This window comes from Salvia splendens, chromosome 6 (genome assembly GCF_004379255.2).
Source record: "Salvia splendens isolate huo1 chromosome 6, SspV2, whole genome shotgun sequence".
NCBI lineage: Eukaryota > Viridiplantae > Streptophyta > Magnoliopsida > Lamiales > Lamiaceae > Salvia > Salvia splendens.
In genome coordinates, this window is record NC_056037.1 from 6134205 (window position 1) to 6150212 (window position 16008).

The window sequence follows — 16008 nt, forward strand, 5'->3', positions numbered from 1 at the left end:
AGAGTCTGCTTTGGGTTCGCTGGCCTGCCGCACGTCTTCACGAAGGTCGGCCACTTCGGGTAGATGCCGTCGGCGAGATAGTACCCTATTTTATACTGCCGGTTGTTGGCGACGAAGTTGATGGCCGGCGCTTTACCATCCAAAACTTCGGTAAAGAGGTCGGACTGTTGGAGCACGTTTACGTCGTTGTTCGAGCCAGGGACCCCGAAGTACGCGTGCCAGATCCAAAGTCGGTAGTCGGCAACGGCCTCGAGTACAACGGTTGGGTGGGTGCCTTTGTGGCCGCTCGTGTAGGAACCCCTCCAAGCCACCGGGCAATTCTTCCATTGCCAGTGCATGCAATCGACACTGCTAAGCATCCCGGGGAATCCGTGCACTTGTTCGTGCAGGTTGAGGAGGAACTGACAATCCTCCGTGGTTGGCCTCCGGAGAAATTCGTCACTGAAGGCTGCCCGGACGCCTCTGCAGAAGTTGAGCAAGCACAAGCGCCCAGTGCTGTCTCCGATGTGCAGGTATTCGTCGAATATGTCAGCCGTTTGTCCAGTCGCAAGCTGCCGGATGGCTGCAGTACATTTCTGCAGCGTCGTGTGGCTGGGACGACCGACCGCGTCGAACCCTTCTCGGAAGAACTCCTCCCTGGCCGCCAAAGTATTCGCTATGTGGAGAAATAGCGGTTTCCGCATGCGGAAACGGCGACGGAAATAGGTATCTCCCCAAATCGGGTTATCGCAGAAGTAGTCGCGTACTAACCGTGCGGCGGCTTCCTCCCGGTTCCGATTGATGTACTTCCGGGAGCGTCGTGGGGGTGGTGCGGCTTCCTCCGCCTCTCGTCGTCGATCTTCTTCGAGTGATTGTTCCATTAATTGACGCATTTGCTCAAAAGGATCCATTTGTTTGAGTTGATTGAAGATGAAAATTGGAGTGATAGAGAGGATTTGAGAGGAATAGATGTGTGTTTGTGTTTGAAATGAGTATGAAATAGAATTATTTATAGAGTAAAAAAATTAAAAAATTTAAAAAATGAAAATAAAAATTTAACGGTAATATTACCGTTTGAAAAAAAAAATTTAATTAAAAATCGATTTTTTTTATAAAAATGAATTATTGCGTCATCAGTGACGACGCCCACTCGCGGGCCAGCGAGTGGGCGTCACGCACGCATGGGGACGTGCCACGTGTCTCTGGCGCGTGACGAGCCATCTCGTCTCGTGTCTCGCCGAGACGAGCTACGCGACGAGACGGGCGCGAGATAGAGACGAGATGGGCGCTGCAATGCGTCTCGCGGGGGTCTCGTCTCTCCGAGACGAGACGCGAGCCCGGCGCGAGACGCATTGTGGATGGTCTTATATTGATGAAAAATCGTACTATCATCTGAGATACATAAAATTCTCAATTAAATTGTACTAGTAATGTAATGGGTCAATTTGAATTATGTAATGAGAAAACTATAATCTGTAAGACTGTAGCGAGAGAATTCAAAAGTGAAAAATGGTGTTCTTTTTTGTCATTTCGATACTTATCCTAATAAAATTCTCATTCACTTTCACTATATACAGTAAGTAAACTCTTTTGTATAAATATGGGAATGTTAAGTAACCAAATATAATAACTGAAATTTAATAATTTTTCTGATGAGAGAAATTGAATAATGTAATGAGAATAGTACTCTCTACGTCCCACAAGAATATACATTTTTTTAGTCCGTCCTATAATAATATATACTTTTTTTTTAATTTTGGAAACTCTATTCTCTCTATTCATGTGAGACTCATTCTCCACTAACAATACTTTAATTACTTTTTCTCTCTAACTCTCATTTACTTTATCAATTTTGCATTGAAAAGTTATCCTAATTTATTACCGTCAATTTATTATAATTTATACCACCATTAAACATTACCAATGATGTAAGTCTCACTCTTACTAACCCTACTTTAATTATCTTTCTTCTCATTTCTCTAACTTTACCAATTTTATTTTAATTCTCGTATCATATATCAATTGTCCATATTTATGGGAGGGGGGAGTATATATCAAATCAAACGACATGCAAAAAGTTGGATATGATCGTGGGCTATAGGCTATTTCTCTACATTTATCTACATTTTTTTTTTGTTTTTGTTCACACTAATTCTTAATTATTTTGTAGGCTGATTTTATCATGATTGGGGTTCAACGATAGCCATTAACTTTAAAGTAACATTTAGATACTTATTTTAATTCTAAACGTGCTGTGATGATTTAATTTAAAATATTTTTAGTATAATAAAAAAATAAAAGATGAATATGGGAAAAGTAGTTTTGTGATTTAACGGAAATTTACTTCATTTAATTTTTAATATTTTATTCTTTTATGGAGTATCTTTTATTCTTTTATAAACCATTTAGGGATGTATTAATATGACAATCATCTTTATTGTAACACCATACCACCATTTTAGGCCGTTAGATCGTGTGATTCTCAAGCTGCCATGAGGCAGTCTATTTTAATTAAATTGGAACATAAAAAACGCTGAATGGCAAAATCGATATTCTCTATTTTCAGTCTGTTATCAGATTGCAGTGTTACTCTATGAATATTGCAGTGTTACGTGCCTGCATTATTCGTAATAATTTTTTTACCTTACCAGATTGCAGTGTTACTATATGAATATTGCATTATTACTAAGTAGTATTTGCAGTTTACATATTACCAATTTCGTTTCTAATTTAAATATTTGAGAATTGACTAAAATACTTACGTCTGCAATATCCAACATATAAGATTGCAATTCGAACTCTATTTCACCAATTCAATTCTAGGCGCCCATCTTAAAGATCTAAGAGTTAGAATTAGTATTATGGTATTGTCACTTTAAACATGGTGTCACCATAATACTCCCTTACTATTATCATTAAAAAACCTTAAAATGAAAAATTAGCAAAAAGTCATAGTATATGCATATCACCGAACCTCAATTATGATAAAATCAACCTACAAAAGTAATTAAGAATTAGTATGAACAAAAACAGAAAAAATGTAGATGAATATAGAGAAATAGCCCATGATCATATCAAACTTTTTGCATGTCGTTCGATATAATACTACCTCCGTCCCAATTAAATTGAGACGTATTTTTCTTAAAATATTCAACTAAATTAAGTCATTTTATTTTTTAATAAAAAAAAATAAAATATTCAATTACTCTTACCTCATTCTATCACCATTTTTACTTTCAAAATATTGACTCTAACTTAATTGAAAGAGTATTAAATTTTGTAGCATTGGCTCTAACTTAATTGAAACAGGGAGAATTAAATTTTGTGTTTCATGCACATTGTGACATGTTGTATTTAACCCCACCGTACGTAGAGGATCCAAGTCCATCTAAGTTGCCTAGTTGGCTCCAACTTTAGTATGACAATATTGACTTTTCTCTATTTGAGTTTACTCCTCTCCTTGCGCTGAAAAATATTTTCTCCGTCCATAATTAAATATCTAATACCTATTTATATATATATATTGATTTTATAATAAAATGTGAGTCAAATGAGTTAGTGGAATGTATGATCAACTTACCAAATATAGTAAAAGTGAAATGGAATATTTATTGGAAGACTGACGAAAAAGATAAAATGGGACATTTAGTGGCAGACGAAATGAGTATTTCACTTTGCTATTTTAGAATATCCGCGGTTTAATTTCTTTTCTTCATTTTGGATAAGGAGACTCACCATTCATCTTACTAATTTCAATCACGTTCTATTATAAAACCAATATATAAAAATGGATTATTCATTTTTCAATAATTTATTATCCTATTTTTCTTCACAAAATCAAACAATCTTTTAAAACCGTGTCGAATCAAAATGAGACTTTGAATGGCGGACTGAGGGAGTATTTGATACTATTATCATTATCATTTTTTGAGGTAATTGAAAATCGTGTTCTATAAAGTCTGCTTCCTTCTCCCTCTAACATCACTCATTATTACATCTGTCTCACTCACTCACTCACTATTACAAGCTATAATTAATGCAATCTATTTTTATTCAATAAAGTTAAGGGCTGCTATATAGTAGTACTATATTAGCAGTAAGTTGATAATTTGTCGAATATAACAAAATTTAGGCCCATATATAGGCCCAACGCCCGGAAATAAGTTAATGTATATTAAGTCGAGCACACTTAAAAAAAATCAGATGTCATCATGTACAAGCTGATGATAAAAAAACTAAATAATCTCAGAGAGAATATATAGAAACAGTTTTTTCCAAAGAAATAATAGGGTTTTTCCCCAAAGCCTAATTGAAGACCGTTAAAAATCGCATAAGTAATTTAGGTCTTTTTTTATGCATTTAAAAGGGTTCAGAATAAAAAAGGCGAGCGGAGGTCCAACGTGCGAAAGAGATTCAATATGCTAAATTCCTAGCAAAAATAACAAAGTAACAACGGACAAAAGAAGGCCTACAAAACCGGAAAAAAAAATAAAAAAAACAAACCCCACAACAATCAAACAACGACACCCCAAAACACAGCCAAAGAAAAAAGAAGAGAGAGAAAGTCTATCCACGGCTTCACCCTAGGACGGTCATAAATAGCGTACGGTAAATTTTTGAGGAGTATATTGTAATTGAACCGACACAAAATCTGCAAAATATTAAATTTTGGAAACTAGTTTGTCACGCGGTAGATGACTTGGATGGTGGAGGACCGCAGCTATTAGAATGGGAAAGATATCTAATTTCTTTTTTGTAGTTATAAGTCGATTCTAAATGAGTAAAACAAGAGCATTGCGATTAGGACAAACTGCATTTGTTGTATTCCAATTTTTGAAAGAGATGCGACATAAATGCACGAATAATTTTATCTATCTACAATCAAGGCTCACCACTTAATATAGAACATGATGCGCGTGTAAAATTGTTAGTGTATGTTGTGTGTTGAGTTGGATAAAAGAATGCTTTGTATAAGTTGGTGAATGAAAAATAAGCTGATGTGAGAGATATTTTTGTGAAGTAGCTAGCTGTAACTATATATGGTATGTATTTAATTAATGAATCAAGAACATTATTATGTAATGAGATTTATAGGTTCATAATAGGAGTCACCATACCCAGATCGAATTTTATGTTTTAATTTTAGGAAGAATTGGCAACTACATACTACTATATCTTTTTCAAATAATGTGATTAAGGAGTATCTGGTTTATGAACTTTTCCATTAAGTAAAATGGTTTGTTTTCTACCTCAGGTGCTGCACTATGTATACACCTATTACGGCATGTTACAATATATTTTTAACAAGAAAACCTTTGAGAAATTGTATTTTAGATTTATAAAAAGAGATAAAAAAAAAAACTGCAAAAAATACTATAGTGGCAGACTGACAAGTTCTGAAGTAAAAAAAAATAAGTTATTTATATGTTAATGGCAAAAAAGATAAAAAGCCTTCATATGATATTTTGCTTAGAGACATGCATGTGATGATGTTTTTTCTATTTTTAATGACTTAAAATGTGCAAATTCCAATTTTTTTTTTAAATCAAATTGATACTTTATTCTAACTAATATGGATAAGATTAATGTCACATGACATGTTTAGTCATTAAATTGTCAAATCAAATAAATATTAATAATTCTTAATTAGTTTTCATTCGAGAGATTATTTTTTAGAAATATGCATATATCAGTGCACTAGAATGCAACTAGATCTCTAGTGTATAACTAAGCTCATATATTATTCATTGTATCAACATATAGATGGATGAGATTGATGAAAAATCATATCATTTGAGCTACGTAAAATTCTCATTAAAATGGTAACCTAGTAAAATATATAACCGGTTCAACAAATTTATGGCAGATTCGAAAATTTAGGCGAAAAAACTTTTAATAAATAGAATAATGTAATGAGAAAACAATTAATACAATGTAATAAGAGAATTCAAAAGGAAAAATACACCTAAAGGTTCTTGTATTAATACATTTTGTTTCATTAGGTTATTCTACAAAATTTTTGGTTCATTAGATCCTTATAGCACAGTTTTTTGTTTCTTTAAATTCTTTTACAACTTTTTTGTTTCATTAACTCCTTAATGCATTTTGATCAAAGAGAGTTTTATACTTTTATTTTTAATTTATTTAGATTTTTTTTTCAGATGGACTTCAAATTTTAATTAACTTTTTTATGTTAATTAAATTTATTTATTTGTTTTTTTCTCAGATATTTTTATGGTTAATTCAGTTGCAATATCAACTCAAGAATTATTGAGAAAACAAAAAAAATACGGATATTGCTCATTATCAATTTATAATTTTATGATTTTTTAAATAATTTTTTAGCGATATTGCAACTGAATTAATTTTAAAAATAAATAAGAGGGAAAAAAATACAGGAGAAATTAATTAAATTACGAAGCCCGTTAAATAAATATTCAACCAAAGAAACTCTTATTTAAATGCTCCATTCATTAGTACAAAGATCTAATGAAACAAAAAATTGTAAAAGAACCTAATGAAACAAAATGCATTAGTACAATAATCTAATGAAACAAAACAATTGTAGAGTGACCTAATGAAATAAATTTTAGTATAAGGACCTTCAGACGTGTTTTGCCAATTCAAAATTAAGAATTGTTAGATTAACTACCCCCTCCGTCCAGTAATAATAGGAGTCTTTTTTCGCCATTTCAATTCTGCCGCCAATGCGAGTTTCATTTCACTTTTATTATAAATTGTACTCCGTAGTAAGTAGACTTATAGTCAACTAGTAACTCTTTAAATTTATATTTAATTATAAAATTAATACTACTAGTATATAAAAATGCACATGATTTATATTTGACTAATTTTTTCAAATTAAAACAAGAAAATATAACGGCAAAATTTAACAAATTTATAATGAGACAATTTGAATAATATATGTAATGAAAAAAGTATAATGAGAGAATTTAAAAGTGAAAACTGTAATACTAACTATAAAAAGAGTGAACTTAAGGTAAGTGAATATATTGGGTGAAATTTTGGATTTTCTGTGACTGGAAATTGTGGAAAATGACATTTATATTCCTGTCTATTGATAAACTTAATAATAATAGATTGACACGTACTATAAAATTAGGATTAGTTGAATCTTTAAATTAAATAGCTTAATAATTGATGACAATGTATTATAATTGGAAAAAAAAACACCATTACGCATGATACTGATTACCCTTGTTACTTGTGTTTAGTGCAGTTTGCATGCCTATCACACATACGTTGATAAGAACATTAAAAAAAGAGAGAGATATAAATAATACTACATGACAACGAAATCATCAATCAATCTTCTTCTTTCTTCTTGTTTATCTTATCTGTTAATTAGTACTATCACAATTATTCACCACGTGAATCATGCCATATTCTTCCCCTTTCGATTATCATCATTATTTTTGGTGGTAGTTGAAAACCATTCTCTATAAAGTCTGTTTGTTTCCTCTTCTTCTCTCTCCAACTGCACTCATTCTAATTACCTCTCTCACTCTCTCTCTCATAAAGATGGGTGTTTTTAGGGTTATGTTGTTAGTTGGTTTGAGTTTGTTGGTAGTAATAAGCGAAGCTGCAATCCCTACAAAAACACTGAGGCAAATCAATAAGGCTAACAGAGATGGGCCTTATTTGGGATTGGTGATTCCAAATCAATTTGAGCTAAACCCTCTTCTTCAACATCCTAGCTATAAACCCTCTAATCTCACAATCGATGTCTCAGGTATATGAGAGAGAGAGAGAGAGAGTAGTTGTTGATTAATTTTATTGATTTATTTTACTAGTAATATAATGTTGTGATTTTTGACAGGAAGAAGATTCAGATTTGGAACTGTTGCTGGAGAAAAGGCCATTTTGGTTATGACTGGATTGGCTATGGTATATAAATATACATACAGCTTCTTTTTTTTTCTTGGATTTTTCTCTCCTAACTTCAATTTTTTGTGTTATTATAAGTTTGTTGAAACCAACGTATATGGTACCTCCGGGAAGCTAGGTGAAAAGATGTTGGGCTACTCTTTATTGAAATCAATTTTCACTTCACCTATAACAACTTTTGATAATTTAGGTATAACTAACAAAATCGGCAAGCTTGTTTTACATTGGCGTTTCAAATTAATTACTAGACGAACAAAAAAAAACCACACATATAAACTCCAAACTATGATCTGGACCGTTAGAAAATGTCAATAGATGACAAAATAACAGCAACAAAAATTGTCAACATAGTATCAACACAGTATCAACCGTTGACAATGTGTTAACATTTTTTGTTGCTATTATTTTGGCATCTGTTGACATTTTCTATCGGTCCAGATTATAATTTGGAGTTTGTATAATATTTAGAGTTTACATTTAATCACATCCCTATACTGAATATATATACACTTGTCCTGTGTCTATGATGAAATTCATATCATGATACCTTGATATGTATGTACGTTTAACATAATTATTTATTAAAACCCTAGCTAGTTGATATTAATAGGTCTTAATATTTGTGTATGTAATTAGGTAAATGCAGGCATCACGACACAACTTCTAGTGACATTGTTCAATCTGAAAGGAGTTATACATTATGGAATAGCAGGAAATGCAGATCCATCTCTACACATTGGAGATGTTGCCATTCCTCAGTATTGGTCTCACTCAGCTCTCTGGAATTGGCAGGTACCAACTAGTCAACTACTATAACTTCTAGTAGTATATGGAGTATTATTTTTATACTTAATAATTATGAATTGAATAAGTTAGTGAAACATGTGATTCACTTATCATAATTAGTAAAATACTATTACCTCTCCGTCATAAAAAAATAGACTAGTTTTGTCATTTTGGGTCATCCAATAAAATTAGATTAATTCTAAATATGAAAAATTTTAAACAATATATTAACCACACATCATTTTATAATATGGACCCCACAATCAATTAACATTATTTTCACCATCTTTCCCCTCTCTCTATTACTTTACCGAGCATTAAAACTCGTGTCATCTACAATTTTGTCTATTTTTTGTGGACGGATGTAGTATAACAAAAATATTGGAGCAGATAAAAATGTCAAAATATGACAATTAATAAGGACACGAGGAGTTAGTATATTGTTTAAAACTTTTCATAAATAGTCCCTCTTTCTAAAAGGTCATGTATAAAACTCTTATATAGTAGTATTAAAGTATAGTAATAGTAGGATATGGTTTTGATGAAACGAGACATGACACCTTATATATATGGATATGGTATTGAACTATTGACTGTGGAACATTTGCAGAGGTATGGAGATGGACCAGAAAATCCCCTAGCACTTGAAGCTGGTGGTGACTACACAAGAGATATTGGTTACATCAAATTTGCAAATTACTCCACAACACCCACTGATAATTTCTTGAACAATGTGTGGTATCAACCTGAGGAAGTTTTCCCCATCGATGGCACCCCTGAGGAAAGACAACACATTTTTTGGGTCCCTGTAGATCCTCATTATTTTAATCTCGCCAAAAAATTAGAGGTCATCTCATTTCCTATCACACAACAAAATAGTAATGAATTAATACATCAATTTTGTTAAAAAAAAACAAAAATGTTACTGTATGATGAGTTAATTTGCAGGAGGTGACATTAGAGAAGTGCCTAAATGCAACACTATGCCTAACTTACCCTCCGAAAATCACCCGAGTAGCGCGAGGTACAAGCGCCAGCATCTACGTGGACAATGCGGCATATAGAAGTTTCATATACGACAAATTCGAGGTGAGTCCGGTTGAGATGGAGAGCGCCGCCGTGGCGTTGATCTGCCACCAGCAGAGGGTCCCTTTTATTACTTTCCGGGCGCTTTCCGACCTCGCTGGAGGCGGCACGGAAGAGTCCAACGAGGCCGACACCTTCACCCCGCTCGCCGCCACCAATTCGGTCGAGGTGGTCGTTCTATTCATCAAGATATTGAGCCAAACCTTGGTCGAGTATGACTGAGCTATGCTATGCTATGCTATCTTGCCTTGCCTTTCTTTATTTCCACTTTTTGTCTCATTTAATAAAGAAAATGTCGTTTCTCGACTTGTCTGTGTTTCTCTCCTGCCCTCTTGTAGTTGCACCTATTTAAGAGTTTTCAACAAATCGACTTAAATGTCTTGTGTCTTAATTTCATTGTGTTTCTCAATAAAGTTTAGCATTTCATTTCAACTGTAAATAATTAGTGTAATGATAATGAGGTTGATAGATATGTACGCATACTATGTTATACGGAGTGTTTTTTATTGTTGAGTATTAATAAAATAACGAATTTAATAATTGGTAATTGTCACTGCTCAATGATAGTGACTTTCAAATAAAGTTGCATTCGATAATGTAGTCAACACAAAATTATAGTAATATTTCTCTTGTAATATGAATGTAACAAGTAACAACATAAATATTGGGCCTCTAATAATTTTTAAGGCCCGTTATTGATGGACCTATAAGCTGCTAAATATCGATACTGAGTATAATTAATTGATAAGGTCGAACAAGTAAAATTTCACACCGAACTTGGGTTATTGGTGTGATATACGTACACTTGCACTGTTACACTAGCATAAAAAATCGTTTTATTATATTGACATGAATCAAAATTGACATACCCATCTATTACTTACTGTACATAAATTTTCATCACAAGTGTTAACTTTCTTTGGAGTATGTTTACATTTTATCTAAAGATTTATATAGATATCAAGGATTTGGTTAAATACGATAAAAATCTGAAATATGATAAAAAAAAAAATTATAGATTCAATCATTCAAGCATATTGATAATTTGTAACTACAATAAATTAAAAATCCATATAATCAACAACAAATTCTGTCTGAAGTCTGATGTATAAACCTACAATAAAACTTTGGAAAGTTCCCACACAGGTGAAAACACAAACTAATATCACAAAAAATCAGTAACAAGCACTTCTACCCTTCAAGGATGGCGTGGCCAAGATTGGCGGGCAAGGGCCAGCTACACAGAATTGAAGGCTTCCAGTGGACAGTCAGCGTCAACGTAATCTGGCAGAAGTCATGCAAGCGACAACTCTTGCAACCTATTCAACAAAAGGTTCGTCTGGGAAACGTTGAGCAAGGGACGATCCTTCCAGTTCAGCAATCTCAACTGCACAGGAATAAGGAGTTGAAGCATCATGTAATGAATATTGGATTTCTCAGTTGTATAATCGAAGCTAGTTTTTGGTTCAGCAAAGTGAAGAGTTACTTACGGAGTCGTATAGCAGATGCAGCCAAAACTGTCGAGGTGTAGAAGGGTTTGTAATGAGCTGTACAAATATGGAACCAGGGATCATCACTTAGATTATACCTTGAAAAAAGATGCTTAGTTTGTTGTTTAGCTAATAACTGTCTGAAATGAATGCGACTCATGAAGATATGCACCAGTATGTGGACACTTTGTTACATAGATAATATCACAACAGTAATGCATTAACATACAGATTTGAGGCTTGTGCAGCTTTTCTAGCATCGTCAGTTGTGATTCTGTCTAGAAGTTGCTGAAGGAAATGCCTGAAATCACTGTACCTGAGGAGCATCAAGAAAATCATCAGAGATGAGAGTTCGAAACACTGCAACTATGGAAGATTGAAAGCATGGAAGGTAGCCTCAGTTCCCAGCAATTCAATCATTCCTTCACATTGCTGTACAAAAGAAGGGAGACAAATACACTAAGAAAGCTGATATGTTCATAATCATCGTTTTATCTTCTTATCATTGTAATACTAGCCAAGTAGTCACTGTGTGATCTAATCCTTGACAAAATTAACTGGTAGACTTCAATTACTTTCCTCTGACCATAAGCAATTGAACCTTCATGCCAAATTTTGTTCGTGGTAAAAGTCACAATACCTTGAAACTTTTATCAGAAATTGATTTTCCAAAAAATCAAACAAATGCTTGCCAATTCGGTTCAAACGAACTTCATCTTGTAGAACACGGCCGAACCTTTGTTTCCATGCTTCCAGTAATGAACTCCAGCTATCTATTGGCTTAAGTGAACTTCACAAGTAGGAGTATTAAAAAATAAGCAGATGAAAATGCTTGCATCAGAAAAGGATGAGATGTTTCTGGCACATGCAGCACTACCCCAGGAGACGAGTGAAACATACCTTCATCATATGGTGGCTAACATAATCTATTCCATTGAGACGACAGATCTCTATGCTCTGCTTAAAAGACAGAATGTACAATGTATAAGAATTTCAGTAATAGATGCAGAAGGTCATCAATTAGATATAATTAAAGTGAATTCAACGAGAGAAGAATGTTGCTGCCTAACATCTAAATCAACCATCTTCTAACAAAACAGCAGAACTCACAAATTCAATTCCAGCTTACACAGAAAGAATCATCTATTTGAGTCTCAGCAGTCAGCATTCATACGATCCGAACAAAAACCATCCGAGTCATCAAATTCCAAACCAGCATTTTCTCAATTCAAAAACAATTCTAATATTCAAACAAAATAACTGCATACGAATCAATTACCAGGTTTTTTCATACTGCAGCTCGTTAATCGGATTTTTCCGGCGCCAAGGGCCTGACGAAACCGTAAGTGATTGAACTTCGGTCCTTCCGCGTTGGTGAGATTAATAATCCAATCCAATTACTACGCATATGTTTGAACTTTTTTTATAATCTCAATCACTTTAAAGTATATTAAGAAATTTATGTAAGTAGCACGACGAAAAGTTTATTTTCATAAACTTGAATATTATTTTCCCATATACCCCTGCATTATTGACTAATCCCCCAATACCACCGTCCAAATTTATAAAACCCTTTCCCGGTTTCCCCCATTTCTCTCTCTCACACACACACACACACACAAAAAACCCTAGAGAGACTGAGAGGCTTCAATTCCCCCCGCCGGCGAAAATGTCGATGTCGAAGAGCTCGAAGATGCTGCAGTACATCAACTACCGGATGCGGGTGACAATTCAGGACGGTCGCCAGCTCATCGGAAAATTCATGGCGTTCGACCGCCACATGAATCTCGTCCTCGGCGACTGCGAGGAGTTCCGCAAGCTGCCGCCGACTAAAGGCTCCAAGGAGGAGCGGGAGGACCGCCGCACCCTCGGCCTCGTCCTCCTCCGCGGCGAGGAGGTCATCTCCCTCACCGTCGAGGGGCCTCCACCCCCCGACGACTCCCGCCTCAAAACCGCATCCGCCACGGCGGTCCCCGGTCCCGGAATTGGACGCGCCGCCGGACGCGGCGTCGTCACCGGCCCGCTCTCCCAGGCGCAGCCCGGTCTTGCCGGCCCCGTCCGCGGCGTGGGCGGGCCGGCTCCCGGCATGATGCAGCCGCAGATATCGCGGCCGCCGCAGATTTCCGTTCCCCCAATGCCGTACCCGCAGCAGCCGCCGGTGGTTAGGCCGCCGTCTGTTGCGCCTCCGCAGGGAGGGTTCCCGCCGAGGCCAGGGATGCCGATGCCGCCTCCGCCGCAGTTCAGGCCTGGTGGTCCTCCGCCGGCTGGGTTCGGTCCTCCGCCTCAGTATGGACAGAGGCCGCAGATGATGCCGCCGCCTCAGATGATGAGGGGTCCGCCGCCTCCTGGTGGCCCCCCGAGGCCTGGAATGCCTGGTGGTCCTCCGCCTGGGCAGCAGCCACCGAGACCTGGTATGGCTCCTCCGCCACCACCGGGTGGACAAATGCAGATGTTTGGTCCGCCTAGACCAGGAATGCCGCCGCCCAACGCCCCTCAGAATCAGCAGCAGTAATCAAGGTGATTTCTTATCTTAGATTTTTCAATTTGATGTGCATCCACCGTAATTAGGTTATGATTATCATTAATAAGCCCTAGCTAAGGATTAAATAGGCCCTAATTGTGCATCAGTGAACCCTGATTGGGGTTTTAGCCTTTCAAGTTTATGTGGACGACACATCTATTCTACTAGGGAAAGCTGGTGACTGTGGAATTTTCTTACAATATGGTGTAGCATTGAATCTTTTTCTGGCTGGTTTCCATCGATAGAATTTTAATCTGCAACATAAGCCATTATTAATGTTCATCAACGTGTGCCATGTGTGTGGTTTTGGAAGTATGTAGTAGTTGAGTTGTATAATGGATTAGACTCACATGTTGACGTCTTTTAACGTATAGCCTTGGTATATCAGTGTAGGGATGAATTAAACTGCAGAGACCTTGTAATGAATATATTGCCTAATATAATGGCTACTTTGTATTACTTGTAGAAGAAGCTGTCAGATATCAAAACACGGTCTATTTGTCTAATATTTAATTTGACTTAGATGCGATTTTGCTGTACTAACACTTATATAAACGTAGCATAGAGTGAAATTCATGTTACTCCAAGATTTAAACATGATATGTTATAACTTATAAAGTTTCTTATCTCAATAGATCAAGTTCATTATCAGTTAGTATTACTATCGAGATCTACTCTAGTCAGTTCGAGACTTCGAGATTTTGATCTATAACCGCCCCTAACATCAAGATTTTCCCTTTAACTTGCCCTAACATCAAGATTTTGCCCTATATCTTGCTTTCTCCTGCCTCACCACATTCTGCTGTCTACAAACTTTCCTGTCAATGTATCAAGAAAATAGAACTCAAGAGTAGTAAATATAACAATTACAGTACTAGATATTTCATACTCCCTCCGTCCACGAAAAATATGGCACATTGTGAATGACACGGGTTTTAATGTGGAATTGGTAAAGTAAGAGAGAAGGGAAAAAAGTAAGGGAGAAGTAGTGTTGGTGGAATCTGGGGTCCATATTATTAGTAAGAGAGAAGGGAAAAAAGTAAGAGAAAAGTTGTTGAAAACTTTCCTTTTTAAAATGTGCTCTATTTTTCGTGGACAACCAAAAATGGCAAATGTGATCTATTTATTACTTAATCCAAATTTTTTTGTGGTATATTCTTGCATAGTAATTTTATTTTGATCAGGCAATTAAGTAGAAATTGATGTTTCTGATTCATTGACTCAAAATATGTTATGTTGCTGCATGGGTTCCTCAATCTTTGGTTCTTTGACATGTGTGCAGGTTACCTCGTTAAAAAAGCTACTGGGGGATTTCTAGTTCAATCTTTGGGGCTTTTGTACTGGTAACTAGGATTCATTTTGTCAGTTTGTTACAAAGATATGATGGTGGTGAATATATATTCTGTCTGAATTCTTTAGCCTCTTCGATTTCTTAAGATATGAGTAAAGACACATTTTTGTCTTCCATCTTCACTCATTTACAGCTTACATGTTTGATTTGATTCTTACTGGGCAAATTACCAAATCGTGCTTTTGTGGCCTTTCAGTTGATTCGTGTTTACTTGGATCATTTCTATGGTTGGAGTTTCTCGGGGGTATTTTTCTGTTATCTGCATCTTGTTTTTATCTTCAAGTTCAGCTGAAATTTCGGTTTAGATGGTTGGTTTTGATTTTCAATATTGAAAAGAACAAATCAATTGTCATATGGTATCTGGTCTGTAATTGTAGACACGCATTGAAACCTGATTTAGGGAAAAAGGGAAAAAGGCAATATTTCTTCTAAATATTCTTATCACAGTTGCTCTTACAGAGTTCATATATAAATGATGGTTCTCGATTTTAGAGTATGCTATTGCTTTGTTTTATTACACTATTATGGAAACGATCGCCCAAATAGGGGTGCAACACGAAGATTTCCTATTGGGTTACCCATCCTAGTAATACTTCCCCAAGAACATGCATACTATCGCAATTTCGAAGGGATTCAATGCATTGATGCTGAAATGATCACACCTAGATAATGAACATGCATACTATCGAAGTTTCGATGGAATTCAATGCATTAATGCTGAGATTATCACACCTAGATAATGTTATTGCTAGATGTGGAGTGTATAAAGGAAAATAAGCAAATATATATTCACAACTCATTTGTCAATATATACTGTAGTTATTTTTCTGTTTGGTTGAATCACCAATTTTTTTTTGTCATATTTCCATCACTTGTTTACTTTTCTC

General features: G+C 35.5%; 2 protein-coding genes and 1 long non-coding RNA gene across 4 annotated transcripts; 2 read left to right on the top strand and 1 right to left on the bottom strand.

Moving 5' to 3' along the window:
- The first annotated feature begins 7452 nt into the window (after positions 1 to 7452).
- Positions 7453 to 10150, top strand: LOC121808420 (bark storage protein A-like). The gene is made up of 5 exons (XM_042208904.1): positions 7453 to 7732; positions 7820 to 7887; positions 8524 to 8679; positions 9284 to 9520; positions 9622 to 10150. Exons 1-5 carry the CDS (start codon positions 7522 to 7524, stop codon positions 9979 to 9981), a joined length of 1032 nt encoding a protein of 343 aa, XP_042064838.1. The 5' UTR covers positions 7453 to 7521; the 3' UTR covers positions 9982 to 10150.
- Positions 10151 to 11249: 1099 nt separating this feature from the next.
- On the bottom strand, positions 11250 to 12694 carry LOC121808422. The gene is made up of 5 exons (XR_006052192.1): positions 12529 to 12694; positions 12150 to 12206; positions 11890 to 12039; positions 11479 to 11565; positions 11250 to 11306 (listed from the first exon to the last, which is right to left on the bottom strand). It is a non-coding gene; the product is annotated as an uncharacterized LOC121808422 (long non-coding RNA).
- Positions 12695 to 12827: 133 nt separating this feature from the next.
- Positions 12828 to 15553, top strand: LOC121808421 (small nuclear ribonucleoprotein-associated protein B'-like). Of its 2 annotated transcripts, XR_006052191.1 has the most exons (3): positions 12828 to 13766; positions 15053 to 15113; positions 15318 to 15553. XR_006052191.1 is itself a non-coding variant. In XM_042208905.1 (2 exons), the coding sequence occupies exon 1, from the start codon at positions 12919 to 12921 to the stop codon at positions 13759 to 13761; it is 843 nt and encodes a 280-aa protein (XP_042064839.1). In that variant the 5' UTR covers positions 12828 to 12918; the 3' UTR covers positions 13762 to 13766; positions 15053 to 15237. The 2 variants fall into 2 exon arrangements, 1 of the variants encoding a protein (XP_042064839.1); XM_042208905.1 differs by lacking the exon at positions 15318 to 15553 and having other exon boundaries at positions 15053 to 15237.
- Positions 15554 to 16008: the final 455 nt, after the last annotated feature.

What these genes read in the sequence shown, in the direction of transcription:
- LOC121808421 (XM_042208905.1), top strand. Translation starts at nt 12,919, where the DNA reads ATGTCGATGTCGAAGAGCTCGAAGATGCTGCAGTACATCAACTACCGG.
- LOC121808420 (XM_042208904.1), top strand. Translation starts at nt 7,522, where the DNA reads ATGGGTGTTTTTAGGGTTATGTTGTTAGTTGGTTTGAGTTTGTTGGTA. An exon ending in TTATGACTGGATTGGCTATG is followed by an intron (nt 7,888 to 8,523) that starts GTATATAAATAT and finishes GTATGTAATTAG; the next exon opens with GTAAATGCAGGCATCACGAC. An exon ending in CAGCTCTCTGGAATTGGCAG is followed by an intron (nt 8,680 to 9,283) that starts GTACCAACTAGT and finishes GAACATTTGCAG; the next exon opens with AGGTATGGAGATGGACCAGA.